Genomic DNA, 20,509 nt, shown 5'->3' with positions numbered 1-20,509 from the left:
TTAAAAACACCAAAACTCACTGAGCACAAATATGGACACAGTGGATAAGAGCAGTCGGATATAAAGGGAGAAATTATTACATATATTTAGAACCTATTTCCTGTTCTAGAGAACAGAGATACAAAGATGAAGTGATGGTATAATTAATAAGGTAGTTGGCAACAGCTGCATGCTTTGCAGCACCAAGAGGAGTAAACAAAAGAAAATATAAGAAGAACCACAACTACTGGTGGGGAGAACAGATGAAAACAGAAGATTTATTTTAAACATTATACGGTTGTCAAGCAAAAACAGAAAATTGATACAAGGTCACAAAATAACGCTTGGAAGAACTAGGCTATTTAATGCATCAAAAAATGAAGAACATGTGGGAACAATGGGTCAACAGGTAGATATGGTAAAACCAGTGACATGTGGCAAATGTGAATCCTTCAGAACAATTCACAAAATGTGTATGCATTAACTTGGATATTGATTATTTAAACAGTACAGTAATTGCTTTAATCCATATGGAAGAGAGTTGGGAAGATTTAAAGAACCGTAGATCCAATGCTCTTTTGCCAGTGACACACAAAATTTACATAAAAAAATCTTGATTGTCCAGAAAAAGAAAAAGAAGTTCTATAGCCAGGGCAAATGAGTTTGGAAGTGGGTCTAGCATGATAGACCATTTGCTTGTTGTAAATGAGTTGACCGGAAGAGGTGGTGGATATAAGCTGTTAATTTATAAAGTCAAATATTTTGATATAGCTTTTGAATCTGTTTCAGTTTAGGTGTATTGACAACAGTTAGTGTAGAAGACGGAAGAAAGGAAGTCAACCTGCATACATCAGTATATTGAGCAACATGAAGACGTCTGCATCTATGTTTATGATCTAAAAGCCACCTTAGGAATGTGGCAGAGGGTACATCATGTACCACTATCATTTCTGCCCCTTGCTTTTCCGCTTATGAATGGTGCACAGGAAAAATAACTGTTGATAAATTTCTGTGCGAGTTCAGATTTCACCGCTGGGTTTATTTAATAGAGATATGTGGGAGTGAGGTTGTTGACAGTTCTTGGAATATATTCTGTAGTAATTTAAACAGTAAACTGTCTACTCCAGTGAGACAAATAGTCACCTCATTCAGACTCTGATACTAATACAGATCAGTCATATGTCATTCAGCAGTGGTTCATATTACAATTAAATGATGATTTCTTTTGTATTATTGATAACACACACTTTTATTTGTGAGAATGAAAGATAATGAAATATCAATTTTGCCATTTTAGGAGAACCGAGGTTTCAGTGTGAGATCTGCCACAAGATATTTCAGCGTAGTGACACACTGCATGCACACCTTGCAGTTCATAGAGAGGCTCAGGTACTGTGTAGAAATTGGTGTGTGTGTGTGTGTGTGTGTGTGTGTGTGTGTGTGTGTGTAGTTTCATGTTATTTTCTTTCTGTAAAAAGATTTTCAACTGTAATACTTGCGTCAAATTTCAGTAAAAAGAACATGAATCTGTTGTACTAGATGCTAATTTAATTCATATGTGATATGATGATGATTATGATCATAGATGATACATGAATAAATATTAAAGACTCTTCAGGCAGGGATGTTGAAAACAAAGGGATATGCAAATATATAAATTATAATTTCTGGGGTGCATTTTATTTTTCTTATCTTTGCCAGATTTATAACTTAAAATGAGAGTAATAATATTTTTTAGTCATTTATACTAGCTGTTCCACTCTAGTAGCTTACTCATGTGGAACTGATACGGGAAAGACAGAATACAAGTTCAAAAACATTGAAGCAAGTAGATTTTGTAGTAATCAGCACACAGAAGTGTGTGCTTGTGAATTAACACTGAGAAATAGTTCACTTGTCACTGTAACTATATACATATTCCCACTGGAAAATTTTGAAGTGTTTATGAGGAATCTAGATTCCTTACTGTGCTATCTGTCAGACAGCAGTAAACAGTTAATCATCTGTGGTGACTTCAGTGTAGATTTTCTAAGGATTCTTAAAGGACAAATGATCTGGAAAATGTATTTGCATTCTACAATTTGATCTTAGTAATTAACTTTTTTAACAGGGATGAACGAAGACAGTAGGACCTTAATAATGTTTTCTTGGGTGAAGCTTGAAGCAAGGAAATAACTATGTGCCCTGGAACAAATGCTCTCTCTGATTATGATGCACAGTCAGTTAGGATAAATAACATAATGCCTTACAGTATGGATACTCCTCAGTGGAAATCAGTTAGAACAATTAATGACTCCCGGGCCAATATTTTTAAGAATAGTTTACAAGAGATGAACTGGCATGAAATTTATAATCAACAAAATGCTAACATAGAATTTAGTCTATTCCATGGTAAATTCACATCATTATCTGAAAATAGCTTTACAGATAATGTAATCAGAAAGGACATTAAACAACCATGTAAATAACTGTGGATCAGTAGAGGGATTAAAGTATCTTGTGAAAGGGAAAGGGAAATGAATCTGTTGGCAAATAAAGTAAAGCTCCTGTAGTAGTTGCACACTTAAAATAAAATAAAAAAAACCCTCAGAATTACTAAAGAAGGTTCTAAAAAATCAAGGAATACACATGGAATGTCAGAAATCAGTAATTATGACAACAGACGTAAGGCTGTATGGAGTGTAGTGAAATGAGAGACAGGACAACCAGCCACATAACTAGATAACATCACAAATGAAGTGAATGGAAGGGCTGCAAGTGATGATTCACAAGTAGCACACGTATTTAATAATCATTTCTTAAATATAGTAGAAAGCACTGGAACAAACAGTTCAAGAAAAAAATCACAAGAGTACTTGTATGATAAAAAAAGTATCTCTCATATAACTCAATCATGTGAATGTATCACCAACTTCTCCTTATTTAAACAAAGAATTTGGCCTAATCCTAGTAGTAGAAGTAACTGTTAAAAGGAATGCATTTTTTGATGTATTCAGTTACTTTAATGAGTTAAGTTTTAATTGTGATTTCTGTAAATTAAACATCAAAAAGTGTGCAGTTTCAGTGACTATTATTCTGATGATATATAAGGGTCCGATTTTTGGTCCCAAGTCAGTCAGTCTAAGGCTGAGTTTCAGACGAGGAACCTGTATTGGTTAGACCAAGAGCAACGCATCAACGTAACTGTGAAATAAGTGTAACACAATTAGGCCATATGTTAAAACAACAACAGTGTCTGTTCCATATGTACCTTATTATTCTACAAGAACTGTGAACCGTGTGGTTAGGCTTTTACTGCTCGTAGATGTTCAACAGTAATCTGTTGTAGCAGTATGTGGATGTTTGCCTGCAACCTATTAATGAGGCTTATCGAAGGTTAAACAACAGTGCACTGGCCATATAACTGTGTATTATTGAGGAGGCTGTGAACAGTGAAAGTAAAGAACTGTGAAATGCAAACGTGCACCGGTCAGCTACATCATTTAAAGTAGTCAATGTTGATCTTCCAACCCCCATTTTTCAGCCAGTGTAGAAAAGCAGTCGATACCGAGGACAACAAACAAAGAAATAAAGCAGGCGAACATCACATGTTCTGGGGTGACTCTTTAGTTATCATTGTTAATGTTTGTTAAAACTTATATTTTGTCATATAATCTCCGGAGAAGCATACATTAACAAGTATGATAATAAACTTTCATCAATTTTGTCAAAAAGATTTAAATGTACCCGTTCCATACTCTTCTTCAGTTGTACTCCACAGTTGCTAAATGCATCTTTTTTCTCCTAGACAAACATATATCATCATAATCTCCTCTCTTATGCTATAGATAACACTTTCTCATGGAAATAATTGGTTTCTTAACTATTACATTCAAGCTTTACATACACCTTTGCCTTAGATACCACTTCATTTTAGGCCTGCATTTCTCTTTGTGCTATTTCCACTGTTGAAAACCACATATTCAACTACATTTCTAAAACAAAATGACAAATGTTTTTCCATATTATTTTAACCACTATGCTGCTGAATAAAGAAAAATATTATTGAAATAGGTCAAGATGACAAATGGATTGAGTGAAATATGTGCAAGCTCCCTTTCTCTTTTTGGCTGTGCTTGTGAGTCAAAAGAAACACTGAATGGGGAGCTTGTCTGATATTTTTATTATTCACTGTCATGGTGAACCAAAATTCTTACATTTCCGTCTTCGACTCAGTAATGAAAGTCAATTATTTCTGTACTAGATTCAAAGCTATCTTCCACGATTTCAACATCCTCAGAGGGTGGATAAATAAATATTGTATTTTTATATTTTCTTTGCAGCATATTTTGATATCAACTGTTTTTCTTGGATTTTTGTCCTGCATACTACAAAACTTTTTTTCTCCCATAGATTCCTTGCCCTGTATGCCAGAAGAAAGTAAAAACTAAGAAATCACTTGCTGTTCATATGAGACAGCACATGGGAACACGCCTGTTTAAATGTGATCAGTGTGGAAAGGTAATCATTAATTGTAATAGTGGTAACGTAAATACACTAATTTGCTCTAACACACTGTATCTTACTTGTTTTTGATCATGATGTTTAATAGTTAATTGTTTATAAATTAGAAGTTTATGTTTTTGTACACTAGATGTGTACAGATATGTTTGAGTATTTTTTCATACTATTACTAAAGACTAAGGGGTGCCACATGGAGAAATCCTGGAAGTATGCAGTACATATGACATGAGAGCTTCATGTTATGTTGGTTTGATTTCAGACAAAAGAAGACACGCTAAGTTGTAGACAGGCACAATTAAAGTGACACTTATGTGAAGCTTTCAGCCACAGCCATCATCAGCAACAGAGGAACACACACCATTCATACGCAAAAGCAAGCACACCTCATGCACACATTACCACCAACTCCAGCATCTCAGGCTGGCATTCCAACTTGAGATGCTGGAGTTGGTGGTCATGTGTGCATGAAGTGTGCTTGCTTGTGTGTATGAATGGTGTGTGTTTCTCTTTAGCTGATGATGGCTGTAGCTGAAAGCTTTACATAAGTGTCCTTTTGATTGTGTCTGTCTGCAACTTAATGTGTCTTCATTATGGTCTTTTTATATATTGTTGATATTCATACCTGGAGTTTCCATTGTTTTATTTCACATAAATTCTCCTTAATCCTTTGAGAATGTTCAATTCAAAACTGGTAACACGTCCTTCATTGAACAGTCTGACCCATCGCCTAACCATTGAATCACTCATAGCATTTTGTCTGTAAACCTTGCAGATTTGCTGATGAATTGCCTTTGGTTTAATTTTCTTTGCATTTAGAAAATGAATCACATATCTGATTTCACATGTGGTGGCATTTTCAATCACGGTTGACATTATAAAGAAGCACTATGAAGCACATGTCATCAGCAGCGATCTGAAAATGGCGTGCAAGCCTTCTCCTTGAGTCAGAGTAAATGCTGCACATGCTAGGAACTGCAATCATAGCGCTGCCGCAGATAGAAATGGAAAAGGAACTTACTTTGTGGATGACCCTTGTATTTCAACAATGCATCATCAGCGAGAGCTTTATTGTTGAGTACACATTCACTACAGTGCAATCAACCTCACTTTGAATAAGAAAATATCCCTTCTAATGGTAACAAACAAGAGATAGCTTTGATTGTCTAGATTGGAAAGCCTGATGTTAGTTGGTTTGCTTTGTATCCGGACATGGCATGGTGAGCGCCATGCCTGTTGAACTTAGCAGGTTCTGCAAATGTTGGACATTTAGTAGGCTTTGGCCCCAAAGACAGCATGCAGTTAGTGGCTTTTGCAACTGAACACAACTTTCTGCAGACATTTTCAATGGTTTATAGTGGGTTTTGCACCCTGAAACTTGTTCCATTGTATAGGTGCTGAAAAAATCTATGCGGCAGTACATCCAAATCAAAACTGACAAAAAATGCATTTAGCAGCTTTTGCGTCAAGGCTGCTCAAAGATAGTGAGCTATCTCAAACAGAATGTTCTCCTCCATGCCAAGCAGCATGGATTCTGAAAATTAACCATGTAAAACCCAACTCATACTTTTGTTACATGACATACTGAGATCCTTAGATCAAGGCGGTCAGGTAGATGTAATATTTCTCAATTTCTGAAAAGTGTTTGATTCAATACCTTATCTACACTGATTATCAAAAGTACGATCATACAGGGTATTAAGTTAAATTTGTGACTGGGACATTTGATTCAATACCTTATCTACACTGATTATCAAAAGTATAATCATACACGGTATATAGTTAAATTTATGTCTGGATTGAGGAATTTGTGGCAGGGAGAATGCAACATGTTGTTGTAGATGGAGAGTCATCTACAGATGCAGAAGTACCTATAGGTGTGCCACTGGAAGTGTGTTGCAATCTTTGTGTTCATGATATTTATTAATGACCATGCATACATTATTAATAGTAATTAAAAAAGCATTGTATCCTGTGACAATATTATCAGTGAATCACATTTGGAATTAGTCAACTGCTGCAAACAGCTGGATGTATCTCTTTGCAGGGATTTGAAATGGGGTGACCAAATGTGCTTAATCGTGGGTAAAGCAGGTGATAGACTTCAGTTTATTGGTAGAATACTATGGAAATGCAATCATTATACAAAAGAAATTGCTTACAAATCACTTGGGCATCCCATCCTAGAATATTGCTGAAGTGTATGGGATCTAACCAAATAGGACTAACAGGGGATATTTAACATATACACAGAAGGGGACACAAACTAGTTATTTGATCCATGGCAGAGTGTTACAGAAGAAGCTGAACTGGCAGACTCTGGTAGATACACATAAACTGTCCTGAGAAAGCCTATTATCAAAGTTCAAGAACTCAGTGTAAGTGATGACTCTAGGAATGTACTACAACTCTCTATGGTATCACTCCCATAGGAAATGTGAGGACAAGATTAATTACAAGGACAAGATTAATTGGAGCATGCACAGAGCCATTTAAACACTCATTCTTCCTGTGCTCCATACATGAATGGAACAGGAAAAAAATCCTAATAACTGGTACAGGAGAGATACCCTCTGCCATGCTCTTCATAGTGTTTTGCAGAGTTTAGATGTAGATGTAGCTGTAGATGATGTTGCCATAGATGTAGAAACTGACGTTTGTGGCAGTCTGGAGGATGTGTCTTGTCAGTTTTGGTGAAAGTGGATTATAGACATCAGACATTTCCATACCATTGTTCAAAACAATGATGGTGGTCTTAGATGGAAAAGTTCTGCTTATCTGGCCACTCATTACGTTGATCAGCATTTCTGTGCTATCGCTTATGTGGATGTAAACATGTGGAATTTGTGGTGACTTTACTGTTAGACCACAGCTGATACTAAGTACTGCACAAAAAATGCAGTGAGTGTTCTTCCAGCCATAGTGATTTATTTTGTAAACAAAGACATGGTGTCATGTATGTAGGAGTACACTGCAGCTGCTGGCGCTGCCTCCACTGGCTACCATGCCACAGCATTCCTAGGAGGGTGTCCATATTGAGTCTTCTGGACCATCTGTGGGGAATATGTGGTTAATCATAGTGGACGCACTTTCCGTATTCCCCTTCATCTCCTGCATGACCTCGAACACCATCCGGTCCACAATCATTGCTGTCAAAGCTATTTTCTCCATTGAGAACTCCCCTGCAATGTTTATGGATGGTAGTGGCCTACAGTTTCACCCCGAGGTAATCATAGACTTCAGCTTAGTGAATGGAATAGATCATTATTACAAGTCTTCCTTTCACTGTCCTTCCAGTGGGGAGGCAAAGCAGTTCATGAGTACATTCAGTCAACAACTATAAAAGAGCATATGCACTAACAATAACATGAATGATGCACTCTATAGAGTCCTACCATCTTACCATATCACTCCTGTCAAGAGCCACTCATCAGCCAAAATCCTCCATGGGTGAAGATCTTCTTTTTCCACAGCCACCTCTATGGCACTTTCCAGCCATGATTCTGGGCAGTGCCATTTGGACCTTCTCTTGTCCAATGCACGCACTACCACCGCCAGCATGGTATGATTTCCAACACTTTGAGGGTGACCCTAAGGGATACCAGAGCCCCAGCTTTACTGCAGCAGCTGTTTGTGGGAAATTTCCATTGAGCGAGATATCCTGCCACCACAAATTGAGGCCCCACCCATCCTAGACCCTGAAGTGTCCATGAACAGAGATATAGACTGAGATATCACGGATGTCCAATCACCTCTGGATGATCCAACTGTGTTGGAGCCCATGGAGAGGGTGCTTGCATCTTTTCCACTCTTCCCAATTTCCTCATTTCCCCATTCACTGGACACTCATGCACTACCCTGCTTGCCATTTGTGACTGCCCAGGCTGTTTAAAGAGGAGGATGGAGGGAGGGAGGGGAGGGGGTGGAGTAGAGGATGTAGTCATATCACCCATAGCAGGAGGTATGAGTAACATGACTAATGGGCTAACCAGCTGAACCATGTGACCTGCGTTTAAGGCCTCTGCATTGCTGCAACAGACAAATGGCTGCTGAGCGAGGAACACCACTGACCTCTGGTGGTGAGGTCATATCACATTCTAGGATTTCAGACTTTGGATCTTTGGACTACTTCTGGATGGAATATTTAATGCTGGTGAAAACCCAGATGGTCCAGTAAAATAGCAGATATACCTTGCAAAAGGTGGGGTAGAAGAGTTCATTTTTTCTACTCGTTCATATGGTTGGAAAGATCAGAAAACCGAGTTTTGCCAACAAAATTTCGCTTTGGAAAACTTTCTGCAGTCAAAAAACTTGGAAAATTTCGGCCTTTTTTCAGTTTTTTCAAAATATCTCAGTTTTTTTGATGCTATCGCTTTAACATGTTTTTTCTTTTTTAAAGAGCACAAAATTCTCTACAAATTTGATTCTTGCCATTTTTTTCTACTCCCAATATCATTGAGAGACGCAAACACACACACACACACACACACACACACACACCTTAAAAAATACCAATTTTTCAAATTTTGAGCATAGTGGCAAGATACCTTATTTTTGAACACTATTCTTTCAGTTTCTGTTTGTGTAGTATAAATACATCATGTTATATGTTGGAATTTACCACTTCACTTTCAGGTATTCAATTTCTCTGTATGCAACATGAGGATTGCTGGGAACCCAACTATTGTGATTCTTATATTACTACCTGAAGTTCACTATGGGCCACGTCAGCCCTGGTATTTGTAAAACTATAAATATAAAAATACATCATTGAGAGACGCAAACACACACACACACACACACACACACACACACACACACACACAAAAATAAATTGTCTCAGGAAACTGAACTATTATTAGCTGCAAATAGGCAACCTAATTAGGTAGGTAATTATTCTTGTGTATAAAAGCCACACGGTTGACAGTAAAAATAAGTAGCTGTATTACAATTAAAATGCATTGTCAGTTACTAAAAAATGTTGACAGTTCTGGGTGTGTAATACTTGTAATATCGCATTTTAGTGCACTTGAGACAGATATGAGCATCACTTCCAACGTTTTGATGGGCCAGGTTCCTTAGCGTCACCAGAAATACTTTGAGTTACAGATTCAGAGTCTGTACATAGAGTTGATCCCAGATTGACCTCTTCTTTAAACAGCAAGTCAGCCTCAGCAAGTTCGTTGATTTCGTCAGTGGTTTCCTCAACATCCTCCATAACATTTTCTTCACTGTCTTCATATAAAAATTTTGGCCCATTTTCACAGTTGACCCCAATACATTTCTTGCAAATTGAAGAACATTTCAAACCCACTTTTCTGCAGGAGCACGCTCCGTCACAGTTCAGCTTGCATGAGCATGAAACAATGTGAAGAAGAGCTTCAGGTGCTGGATCTTGGTTCATTATAATGGGTATTGGACCATGGTCACTGTGATTCCAGCCCCATTTCTCAGGAGGTTTCCAGTTTCCCATCCAACTTTGGACTTGTTGTAAGTCCGCAATGAATGATGTTGTGCAGCATCTTGTGTAGGTGGCAAACATGCAAGATTCAGTTTGCTTTTTGTGGCAGACTTGGCAAATAGCTGGTACCACAAATGGTCTAGTGTGTGGGAACTGCTGACACCTCCACTATACAATGCGATAGTAACCTGTTCTCCTGCTATTATTATTTCTTCACGGGTAGCATGTGGTTTATTGAACATGCAAAGCGCTGAGGTTAGGTGTTCATTTTTCGCAATGATATTGCAGCACTTAATTGTTCCTTGATCAAAAAAAGCGGATGTTGTATCACATCCACTAAAGGCATGAGTGAACAAAATATATTCACTGTCAAACTTGTAAGATGCAGTGGAAAACCACTTGTCTTCTGCATTTCCTCTTCCTGGCTTTAAGAAAAATAAGTTTTCAATGCCTTGCCACAAACTGGTCATGAGCACAAGCTGATCAACATCTTCTCCTACAATACAACACTTCCAAAATCTTTGGTTCTTGAAATGACAGATGTTACAATCATAACGTCAGCATCTTCTTGTGCCTGGTGCACTTCAATGCTACACTCCAAAAATTCCTTTTTAAGAAGTGTGATCAAACGCATCTTGTTTCGTTCGTTGTACAAGAACTTGTCCTGAGGGACTTGGTTCACCATCTCTGATTCAACCACAATGTCAACCGAAGAATGTTTTTTGGACCTACGAATCCTCTCAGCACTCTTTGTGCTACATTTGTCTCCGTCACATGGATACCCATCAAATACAATAGCAAATTGAGATCCAAAATGACGTTTCAGGTATGAAACATAGCTTTGGGCTATTGACTTGAATCAAACATTTCAAGTCCAAGTCACTTTGTGGATAAGGTACCCTCCATCAATGACAAAAAATTTACTTGGTCCACTTGACTTCACATTTTCCACTGGAACGAAGGCATTGTAGAATGAAGATTTTGTTCCTTTTCGCATGCCTTTTTCTGAGAATATGGACATTGGGTAAGGAGCAAGTTCATATTTCAGAAAGGCTTTTAACTCTTCTTCTCTTTGTTTCATTAAACAAATCCTTTGGAAAAGAGTTAAAGGATCAACAGGAGTAATTTTAGTGCTCACAGCTTTTACAGAATTGAACGCAGAAAGGAGAGTCACAACTTTATCTTTTCTACGGAACTTTACATCGTGGAAATTGTCACCAACTATTCTTTTCATGCCTTTTTCCCCCCTCTTTGTGACACATATGACAATTAACATCCTCTGTTCGGACAACACCACGGCTGATAGACATTATAAAATCACTTTCAGGGAAGGGAGGGTGCACTGAAAACCAATCACGCAGCTTACGCAAGTCTATGCCATCTCGTTTGATGCGACAAGTTCTTGCATCTACATGCTGTTCTGATGTTACTGCGCTCACTTCGCAATACGACTCAATTTCTTCACAAATGTTCTGCATGTGAATCATACCCAATGTCCATCTGGTTAATACACTATCCGTAATTCCTCGGCCAGATGTAAGTCCTCGAGAACTCTTCGTGGTTCTCATCAATTTTTGTTCTATAGTCATGTCAGAAGGAACCCCTGACCAATTCTTTTCTGATCGCTGGATTGTAAAATGTCTTTTTGTTGTGAACTTCTCATATGCAATCGTTTTACATATTGTAACACAAATAAACTTCACGCAATCCGACGTGAAAGTGTTTGTACTTACCGAATATAATGCTGTTTGTCCTGGCCCTGTAGCAGAGTGGGATGGTAAATTCCAGTGAATAACATGATGAGTAATATGTTTGTACTACACAAATAGAAACAGAAATAATAGTGTTCAAAAATTAGGTAATCTGCCACTTTGCTCGAAATGTGAAAAATTGGTATTTTTTGATGCGCTATAGCGCCTTAGATACTGGGAGTAGAAAAAAATGGTAAGAATCAAATTTGTAGAGAATTTTGTGCTCTTTAAAAAAGAAAATAGACATCAAAGTGATAGGAGCAAATGAAACTGAGATATTTTGAAAAAACTGAAAAAAGTCTGAAATTTTCGAAGTTTTTTGACTGCAGAAAGTTTTCCCAAGAGAAATTTTGTTGGCAAAACTTGGTTTTCTAACCTTTCCAACAATATGAACGAGTTAAAAAAATAAAATCTTCTACCCCACCTTTTGCAAGGTACAGGCTTTTTTTCTGACAGTTTCACTGGACTAAGAACTTTACTGGGAATTTCTAGATGTTTCTTAGGCAGTGTATTCATCTATTCATTGATGGTTTGATTAGGACTGGTTTTGCTCATAGTGATTTTGTACTTTATCAGTAAATGCTGTATGCTGTTCCAAACAGGAACTAAATTAACTAATTATACAGTGAAAATCTAGTGTGTGGTATGTCAGTCTTGCTGAGACTGATCTATGATAGTTAGTTGTTTGCCATACTGGCCTTCTTGGTTGGCTAGCTGTTACTTTTGGAGAAAGTTTTATGCAACTCACATTGGATTGTGACTGCTGTCCATTGGTTTGGATTCTCAGCATGTTTGTGTTGTTTGTCTTATAGCCATCTGCAGCTTGGGACATGTCAAAGTCCATGCTGATTTTCTCATTGTGTAATGTTGTAGACATGGCAACCTACAGTTTCCTGGTAGGACAAAATTGTGTTCATAGAATGTACATATGCACACAATAGCAGTTGTGGTGCTTTCATGCAGTTAACTAAGTCTGTGTGCAAAAGTTAGTCACTGTAAGTAAGCACAGCCTATGTAAATAACTAGAATCAATGAATCTGGCACAGAAGTCCATATCGTGGTCATGACCATCATAGGACAGCAAGTAAACACTCATAAGAACAGTCCTGAGGTGAAGTCTACTAACAACAAGACATCAATAGTTATGGCTGTAGGCACTGTAGGCAAGATGCATTATCACTGATGTATCACACAGAGAAAGACTAGAATGTGAGCAGGGTGCAGGACAGGCACATTTAGACTTCAACAACATGTGTGGTCTGCTATGGTTGGTTATCAGGGAGGGCAATGTCTGAGCTGACAGCACTGCTCCTTCATGCAGATGCCAGATACACTGCCCAGCATGTCATCATTGACACACACCATACAGCATTTCTTCTCCTTCAGTTATGATATATGGGCAGAAATGATCCTCTTTGTGTTGGCTCTTATGGGATGGAAAGGGGGGAGGGGGACATAAGGTGAAGGATCAAGTGGTAACTCCATTTTTCATGCACAATGTTATTGTCCAAGGAAGATGCTGTCAGCAGTATCGTGTCAGTTAAATTGGCTTCTGGGAAGAGGATCACTAGACTGTTGTAATATATGGCAGGCTGAGAGTCTCAGTTGCAGCTACTGGTTCGGACTAGAAACCACACTGCGGCTGCAGTGGTAGAGATGGTGCTGGGCTCTGTGATATCCTGCTAAAGCCACACATGCTCCCTGCATTATTCTAAACATACTTATTCATAGATCTTGGTAAACATCCATTATTCATCAGCACAACAATAGTGGAAATTCCTGGATGGAATAATACGCAAAATAATGGAAAGGCAACCACTCACCTGTAGAGGACTGATGTGTGATACATAGAAACGTGTAACAGAAAACAGTGTTCTCACTTGTTTTCAAGTTCATTCTTTTTTTCTAGCAAAAGTACACACATTCATGCATATAACTATACAGACATCCAAACGTATACTCCCACAGCTGCAGGAGTGTACATTTAAGCATCTGTATGGCTGTGCATGTAAAAGTGTGTACTTTTGTAAGGAAAAAAGTAACAGCTCAAAAACTAGTGTGGACACTGTTTTCTCTTATGTGTTTCTGTGCATCACACATCAGTCCCCTATAGGTGAGTGGTTGCCTTTTCCTTATTTTAGTAGCATTTATCTGTTCTCTGTGAGAAAGCTTCTGTTACTATTCTGTGCTTTTATGAAGTAGACAGTAGATGTTGAGTAATTGACAAGCATTTTCATAAAATATTCTGTGTCTTCTTGGTACACTTACAATACATCAAGAAAATCACATTACTCAGTCTTGGATTCTACTGTGTTCATGACAGTAAATGTTCCTGCATCATGCCTGGTAGCCTGCTGTTGCTACCATTGCCTAGTAATATTGCTACATTAACCTGTTCATAATCTCATTTCTTTTAGGATCAACGTAATTGTTCTACACACAGCCTAAAACTTCTCAATTTTGTGTTTAATATCCAAATTGGCAGTTGCAGGTTGCCTATCTGATGGCTTCCACGGCAACAAAAATTTGATTTTCAATTTTGTACATAATTATTGACCAAATTGGAAACTTTAAAACGCTGTCATAATCTATTCACTAAATAATACAATCTTATGTTAAAAGTTTAATACAACAACACAAGTATTACAGTTAGAAACTATGTTTATCTTGAGGCAGTGTGACCGAGTACTCATACGTACCTGGACTATATTCATCTGAGTTACTCCCTCCCTGCGGCTCCGGGGGTTAGAATAGGCCTGAGGTATTCTTGCCTGTCGTACGAGGCTACTAAAAGGAGTTTCACATGTTTCGGCCTTTATGTGACGGTTCCCTGTAGTGTTTGACCTCCATTCTTCAAAATTTTCCCAAAGAGCAAGCCAATTGGGGAAGGGCGCCTTACAAGGTGCATCGTGTCCATCATGCATTGGGATTTTTAGCCCACTTTCTTGTCATCGTATTGCAGTCCTGCCCATTCTCCATCTCTTGAGCGAGGACAACTTCCTGGGTGCATTTTCCACCATGCATTATGCAGTGCCAATTTCTGCGTCGACGATGACCATGGACTTCTTTGCACTTGATATCCAGCACAGTAGCCCGTCCATTGTGGTGGGGCCACCATGTACCCTGTTAGTTGTAGCCCCCTGACCACACAGGGATTGCTCTGCTGATGCCTGCACTGTTAACTCCCCACGTATGCCAAGGGGTAGATGCCCATCCCCCTGGGGCATCGGGACTCCCAGCAATGACCATCCTGCCACATGACCTTTGCTGTGGCTGGATGGCTCCCGTAGGGAGGTTCCCTGGTCGGAGTGGGTGGCATCAGGGCGGATGACACGTGATGAAGCGTAGTCCATCATCTCTTGCTGGTGGTGAAACACCAGCAGTCTCTAAGCGATCATGAGTTCAATTCAATGCACAGAAGTACGATCTCAAATCGTTCCCCTCCCTGGCCATACCATGAGAGGAATGTCAGACTAAGGATGGCAGCAGATCTTATTCGCCCCGGTACCCTGTATGTTCGAGAGCTGATGGGGAATCTTTCATGACAATGAAGCCTCAGTTTTTTGTTGAGCATTTAGAGGACAAGTTGGGGAGGTGGAGGGCTTGTCCAAAATGAGATTTGGGTCAGTCTTGATCAAAAAAGCATCCTCTACCCAGTCATGAGAGTTGACTTGTGACAAGCTGGGGGATATTTCTGTAACCATCACACCCCATAAGAGCTTAAATATGGTCCAAGGTATCATATTTCACAGAGACCACCTTTTGCAGTCTGACGATGAGCTGCACGCCAATGTAGAGTGGCGAGGTGTACATTTCGTCTGGAGTGTCCGCCGGGGTCCGAAGGATAATCGGGTTGCCACCAGTGCCTTCATCTTGGCCTTTGAGGGTGATACATTGCCCGAGAAGGTCAAGGTGATTGTCTACCACTGTGATGTAAAGCCCTATATTCCTCCCCCGATGCGGTGCTTTTAAGTGCTGGAAGTTTGGTCACATGTCTTCCAACTGTACTTCCAGAGTCACATGTCGAGATTGAGGACACCCTTCACATCCCAGTATTCCATGTGCCCCGCTTCACATCTGTGTCAACTTTGGAGAGCACCATTCGCCTTGCTCGCCTGACTGCAGGATTCTCCAGAAAGAAAGGAAAATCATGGAGTACAAGACCCTGGACAGACTGACCTGCACTGGGGATACGAGAAAATTTGAACGCCTGCATCCTGTACATATGACATCATCTTACGCCGCCACTACAACAGTTCTGACACCATCAGCTCCACCAACCCAGGTCACCTCTCAGAGCTGGAACACTACACCTGCCCCCTTGCTGGTGGGGGGCATTTCCCTCCCTGTTGCCCCTGCACCACCTACTTTGGGAGCAACCCCCCCCATACAATCGAGGACATCTGTCCCCACTTCTAAGCCAGAGAAGCGTAAGTTTTCTTCGGCTTCTCTCGCTAGGAAGGGGTCCCTTGGGTCACTCCCTTCCCAGGTTTCTTCTAGTGGGAAAGACGACACCCGCCAGTGGCTGAAGAGCCCAAAAGCAGCTGGTTGTATGTCTTCACACTCATCCTCAGTCCTGGAGACTGAGCCAATGAAGACTCCCCAGCCAGGGAAACCCAAGGAGCAGTGAGAGAAATCCAAAAATAAAACCCCTAAGACCAAGGAAATTGCGATGGCACCCACACCACCGCTACTCACAAGCTCTGCGGCTGAGGATGGGGTGGAGATTTTAGCGTCCACTGAGGACTTAGATCTCACTAGACCTTCAGACACAATGGGTATAGACTGCTCAGGTAATAAATCGGTGGCAGCAGGTGACGCTGAGGCGTTAACTGCCTCATTGAATGTTCCATACCTTCACAGTCTCATGATGTCATTCTCCTGTGGAATTGCAGCAGTTTTTTCCACCACCTGGCTGAGCTACGTCAACTGTTAAGCTTTACACCTGCTATCTGCATTGCCGTCCAGGAAACCTGGTTCCCAGCAATGCGGACCACTGCCCTCCGTGGCTATAAGGGATATTACAGGTACTGTAGCGACTATAACCGAGTGTCAGGTGGAGTTTGCGTGTATGTCCTAAACTCAGTCTGTAGTGAACACGTGCCCCTTCAAACACCTCTTGAAGCTGTGGCTGTCAGAATAAGGACGACACAGGAAATAACTGTCTGCAATGTATATCTTCCTCGAGATGGTGCAGTACCCCTGAATGTATTAGCTGCACTGATTGATCAACTCCCTAAGCCTTTCCTACTCCTGGGAGATTTTAATGCCCATAATGCCTTGTGGGGTGGTAACATGCTTACTGGCCGAGGCAGAGATGCCGAAACTTTACTGATGCAATTTGACCTCTGCCTCTTAGATACTGAGGCTGCCACACATTTCATTGTGGCTCGTGGTAGTTACTCGGCCATTGATTTATCAATTTGCAGCCCAGGATTTCTCCCATCTATCCACTGGAGAGCACATGATGACCTGTGTGGTAGTGACGACTTCCCCATCTTCCTGTCACTGCCCCAGCATCAGGCACACAGACGCCTGCCCAGATGGGCTTTGAGCAAGGCAGACTGGGGAACTTTCACCTCTGCTGTCTCTGCTGAATCTCCCCCACATGGTAACATCAATGTGATGGTTTAGCAGGTGACTAGCGCAGTTGTTTCTGCAGCAGAAAACGCGATCCCTCACTCTTTAGGGTGCCTGAGGTGTAAGGCAGTCCCTTGGTGGTCGCCAGAAGTCGCTGAAGCAATTAAGGAGCATCGGCGAGCTCTGCAGCGGCATAAGTGGCACCCTTTCCTGGAGCATCTCATAGCTTTTAAACGGCTCCATGCCCGTGTTTGCTACCTTATCAAACAGCGGAAGAAGGAATGTTGGAAGAGATATGTCTCCACTATTGGGTACCACACATCACCTTCCCAAGTCTGGGCAAAGATCAAACGTCTTTTTGGGTACCAGGCCCCAACAGCTGTCCCCTGTGTCACCATAAATGGTGAGTTATGTGCTGACGCAAACGCGATTGCCGAGCACTTTGCTGGAGCCTCTGGAGTGGAGAGTTAACCCCCCCCCCCCCCCCCCCCCCCCCCACAGCCTTTTGCACACTCAAACAGTGACTGGAAGGGAACATCCTCTCATTCACTACACATTGCAGTGAATCCTGTGATGCCCTATTTACAGAGTGGGAGCTCCTCAGTGCCCTTGCACATTGCCCCGACACAGCTCCTGGGCCTGATCGCATCCACAGCCAGATGATTAAACATCTCTTATCTGACTACTAGCGACATCTTCTCGTCATCTTCAACTGGATCTGGTGCGATGGCATCTTTCCATCGCAGTGGCGGGAGAGCACCATCATTCCAGTGCTCAGACCCGGCAAAAACCTACTTGATGTGGATAGCTATTGGCCCATCAGCCTCACCAACATTCTTTAGAAGCTGCTGGAATGTATGGTATGTTGGCGGTTGGATTGGGTCCTGGAGTCACGTGGCTTGCTGGCTCCACGTCAGGGCGGCATCCGCCAGGGTTGCTCTACCACTGATAATCTTGTGTCCATCGAGTCTGCCATCCGAATAGCCTTTTCCAGATGGTAACACATGATTGCTGTCTTTTTTGACTTACGTAAAGCATACAACATGACTTGGCGACGTCATATCCTTGCCACATTGTATGAGTTCGGTCTCCGGGGACGACACCCGATTTTTATTCCAAACTTCCTGTCGCTCCATACTTTCCGTGTCCAAGTTGGTGACTCCCATAGTTCCATCCATATCCAGGAGAATGGAGCCCCGCAGGGCTCTGCATTTAGTGTCTCTCTATTTTTAGTGGCCATTAATGGACTAGCAACGGCTGTTGGGCCCTTCGTCTCACCTTCTCTGTATGCAGATGACTTCTGCATTTCGTACTGCTGCTCCAGTACTGTTGTTGCCGAGCAATGCCTCGAGGGAGCCATCCACAAGGCGCAGTAATGGGCTCCAGCCCACGGCTTCCAGTTTTCAGCCACAAAGTCGTGTGGCATGCACTTCTGTCGGCGTTGTACCATTCATCCGGAACCTGCACTTTATCTTAATGATGATCTACTCACTGTAGTGGAGACATATCAATTCCTACGACTGGTTTTCGATGCTCGATTGACTTGGCTCCCTTATCTTCATCAGCTTAAGCTGAAGTGCTGGCAGCACCTCAATGCCCTCTGTTGCCTGGGCAACACCAATTAGGGTGCAGATTGCTGTATGCTGCTGCAGCTCTACAGAGTCCTTGTCCAATCCTGAATTGACTATGGGAGTGTGGTTTATGGTTCGACAGCGCCTTCAGCATTGCATTTACTCGACTCTGTGCACCCCTGTTGGGTTCAATTAGCGAAGGAGCTTTTAGGACGAGTCCGGTGACCAGCGTACTGGTGGAGGCTCCACTGCAGATCAGACGTGCGCAACTGCTCACCAGTTACACAGCACACATTCATAGTTTCCCAGAGCATCTGAATTACCGTCTCCTTTTCCTGTCCGCAGCAGTCCATCTCCTGCATCGGTGGCCCAGATCGGGGCTAACGATTGTGGTTCGCATGCGGTCCCTTCTCTCTGAACTGGAGTCCTTCCTTTACCACCTTTACTTGCGGTCCGTTCACATATGCCTCCATGGTGTACGCCTCGGCTGCAGCTTCATCTGGATCTTTTGCATGGCTTTAAGGACTCTGTGAACTCCGCCGCTCTCCGCTGTCACTGCCTCTCGATTCTTGACGTGTTCTGGGGCTATGAAGTGGTTTACACCGACGGCTGAATGGCTGATGGTCACGTAGGCTTCACATATGTTCCTGGAGGACATGTTGAGCGCCTTTCCTTGCCAGTTGGCTGCAGAGCTGGTGGCCATATCTCGTGCTCTTGAGTACATCTGCTCATGCCCTGGCCAGTCATTTCTCCTGTGTACTGACTCATTGAGCAGCCTAAAAGCTATTGACCAGTGCTACAGCTCTGGTAGCATCCATTCAGGAGTCCACCTATGCCCTGGAACAGTCCCGCCTCTGTGGTGTTTGTGTGGACCCCAGGAAACGTCGGAATCCCTGCCAACGAACTTGCCAGCAGGCTGGCCAAACAGGCGACGCGGAAACAGCTTCTGGAGATAGGCATCTCCGAAGCTGACCTGTGTTCTTTCTTACACCGCAGGGTCTTCCGGCTTTGGGAGACGGAATGGCACAACAGCACACACAACAAACTGCATGTCATTAAGGAGACTTTGAATGTGTGGAAATCTTCCATGCAGGCCTCTCGCAGGGAATCAGTTGTCCTCTGCCGGCTCCACATTGGCCATACGTAGCTAACGCATGGTTACCTACTCTGTCGTGAGGACCCACCTCAGTGTTGCTGTGGCTCCCAAATGACAGTCATCCACCTCTTGCTGGACTGCCCACTTTTAGCCGCTCTGCGGCAGACTTTTAACTTTCCCGGCACTCTGCCTTCGGTGTTGTGTGACAATGCCTCCACAGCTGCTTTAGTTTTACGTTTTACCCGTGGGAGTGGGTTTTATACTTCTATGTAGGTTTTAGCGCACGTCCTTTGTCCCTCCATGTCCTCCACCCTGCTGCTTTTAGGGTGGAGGTTTTAATGTGTTGCAGAGTGGCTGGCTTTCTCTTTATATTCTCGTGGTTGGCCAGCCACTGTAATCTGCTTTCATGTTTTACTCCCTTCTGTTTCTAGCGTCTCTCTCTTGTTTTCTTGTCCTCTTTTGTTCCTTTTAGTATTCATTGCCTTCCCTTCATTCTTGTGGCTTTTCCTTTCTTTCTGGGATACGAGAAAGAGAGCACTTAGCGACTTCCAACAAGCTTAACAGATAATTT

General features: G+C 41.7%; 1 protein-coding gene across 4 annotated transcripts in view; it reads left to right on the top strand.

The window, feature by feature from the left end:
- The window catches only part of LOC124774108, a 261,535-nt gene that overhangs the window by 212,786 nt on the left and 28,240 nt on the right, over positions 1-20,509 (top strand). For all 4 annotated transcript variants that reach the window (XR_007015127.1, XM_047249456.1, XM_047249457.1 and 1 more), the window contains exons 16-17: positions 1,277-1,368; positions 4,372-4,479. Coding sequence is in view for 3 of the 4 variants with exons in the window: in XM_047249456.1 (XP_047105412.1) it covers positions 1,277-1,368; positions 4,372-4,479 (200 nt within the window). In the remaining variant the exon portion in view is untranslated. The remainder of the gene's footprint in view (positions 1-1,276; positions 1,369-4,371; positions 4,480-20,509) is intronic.

Source organism: Schistocerca piceifrons, chromosome 2 (genome assembly GCF_021461385.2).
Source record: "Schistocerca piceifrons isolate TAMUIC-IGC-003096 chromosome 2, iqSchPice1.1, whole genome shotgun sequence".
Lineage (NCBI taxonomy): Eukaryota > Metazoa > Arthropoda > Insecta > Orthoptera > Acrididae > Schistocerca > Schistocerca piceifrons.
The sequence above is the reverse complement of the archived record's forward strand: the minus strand, read 5'-3'. Positions and strand labels throughout refer to the sequence as shown.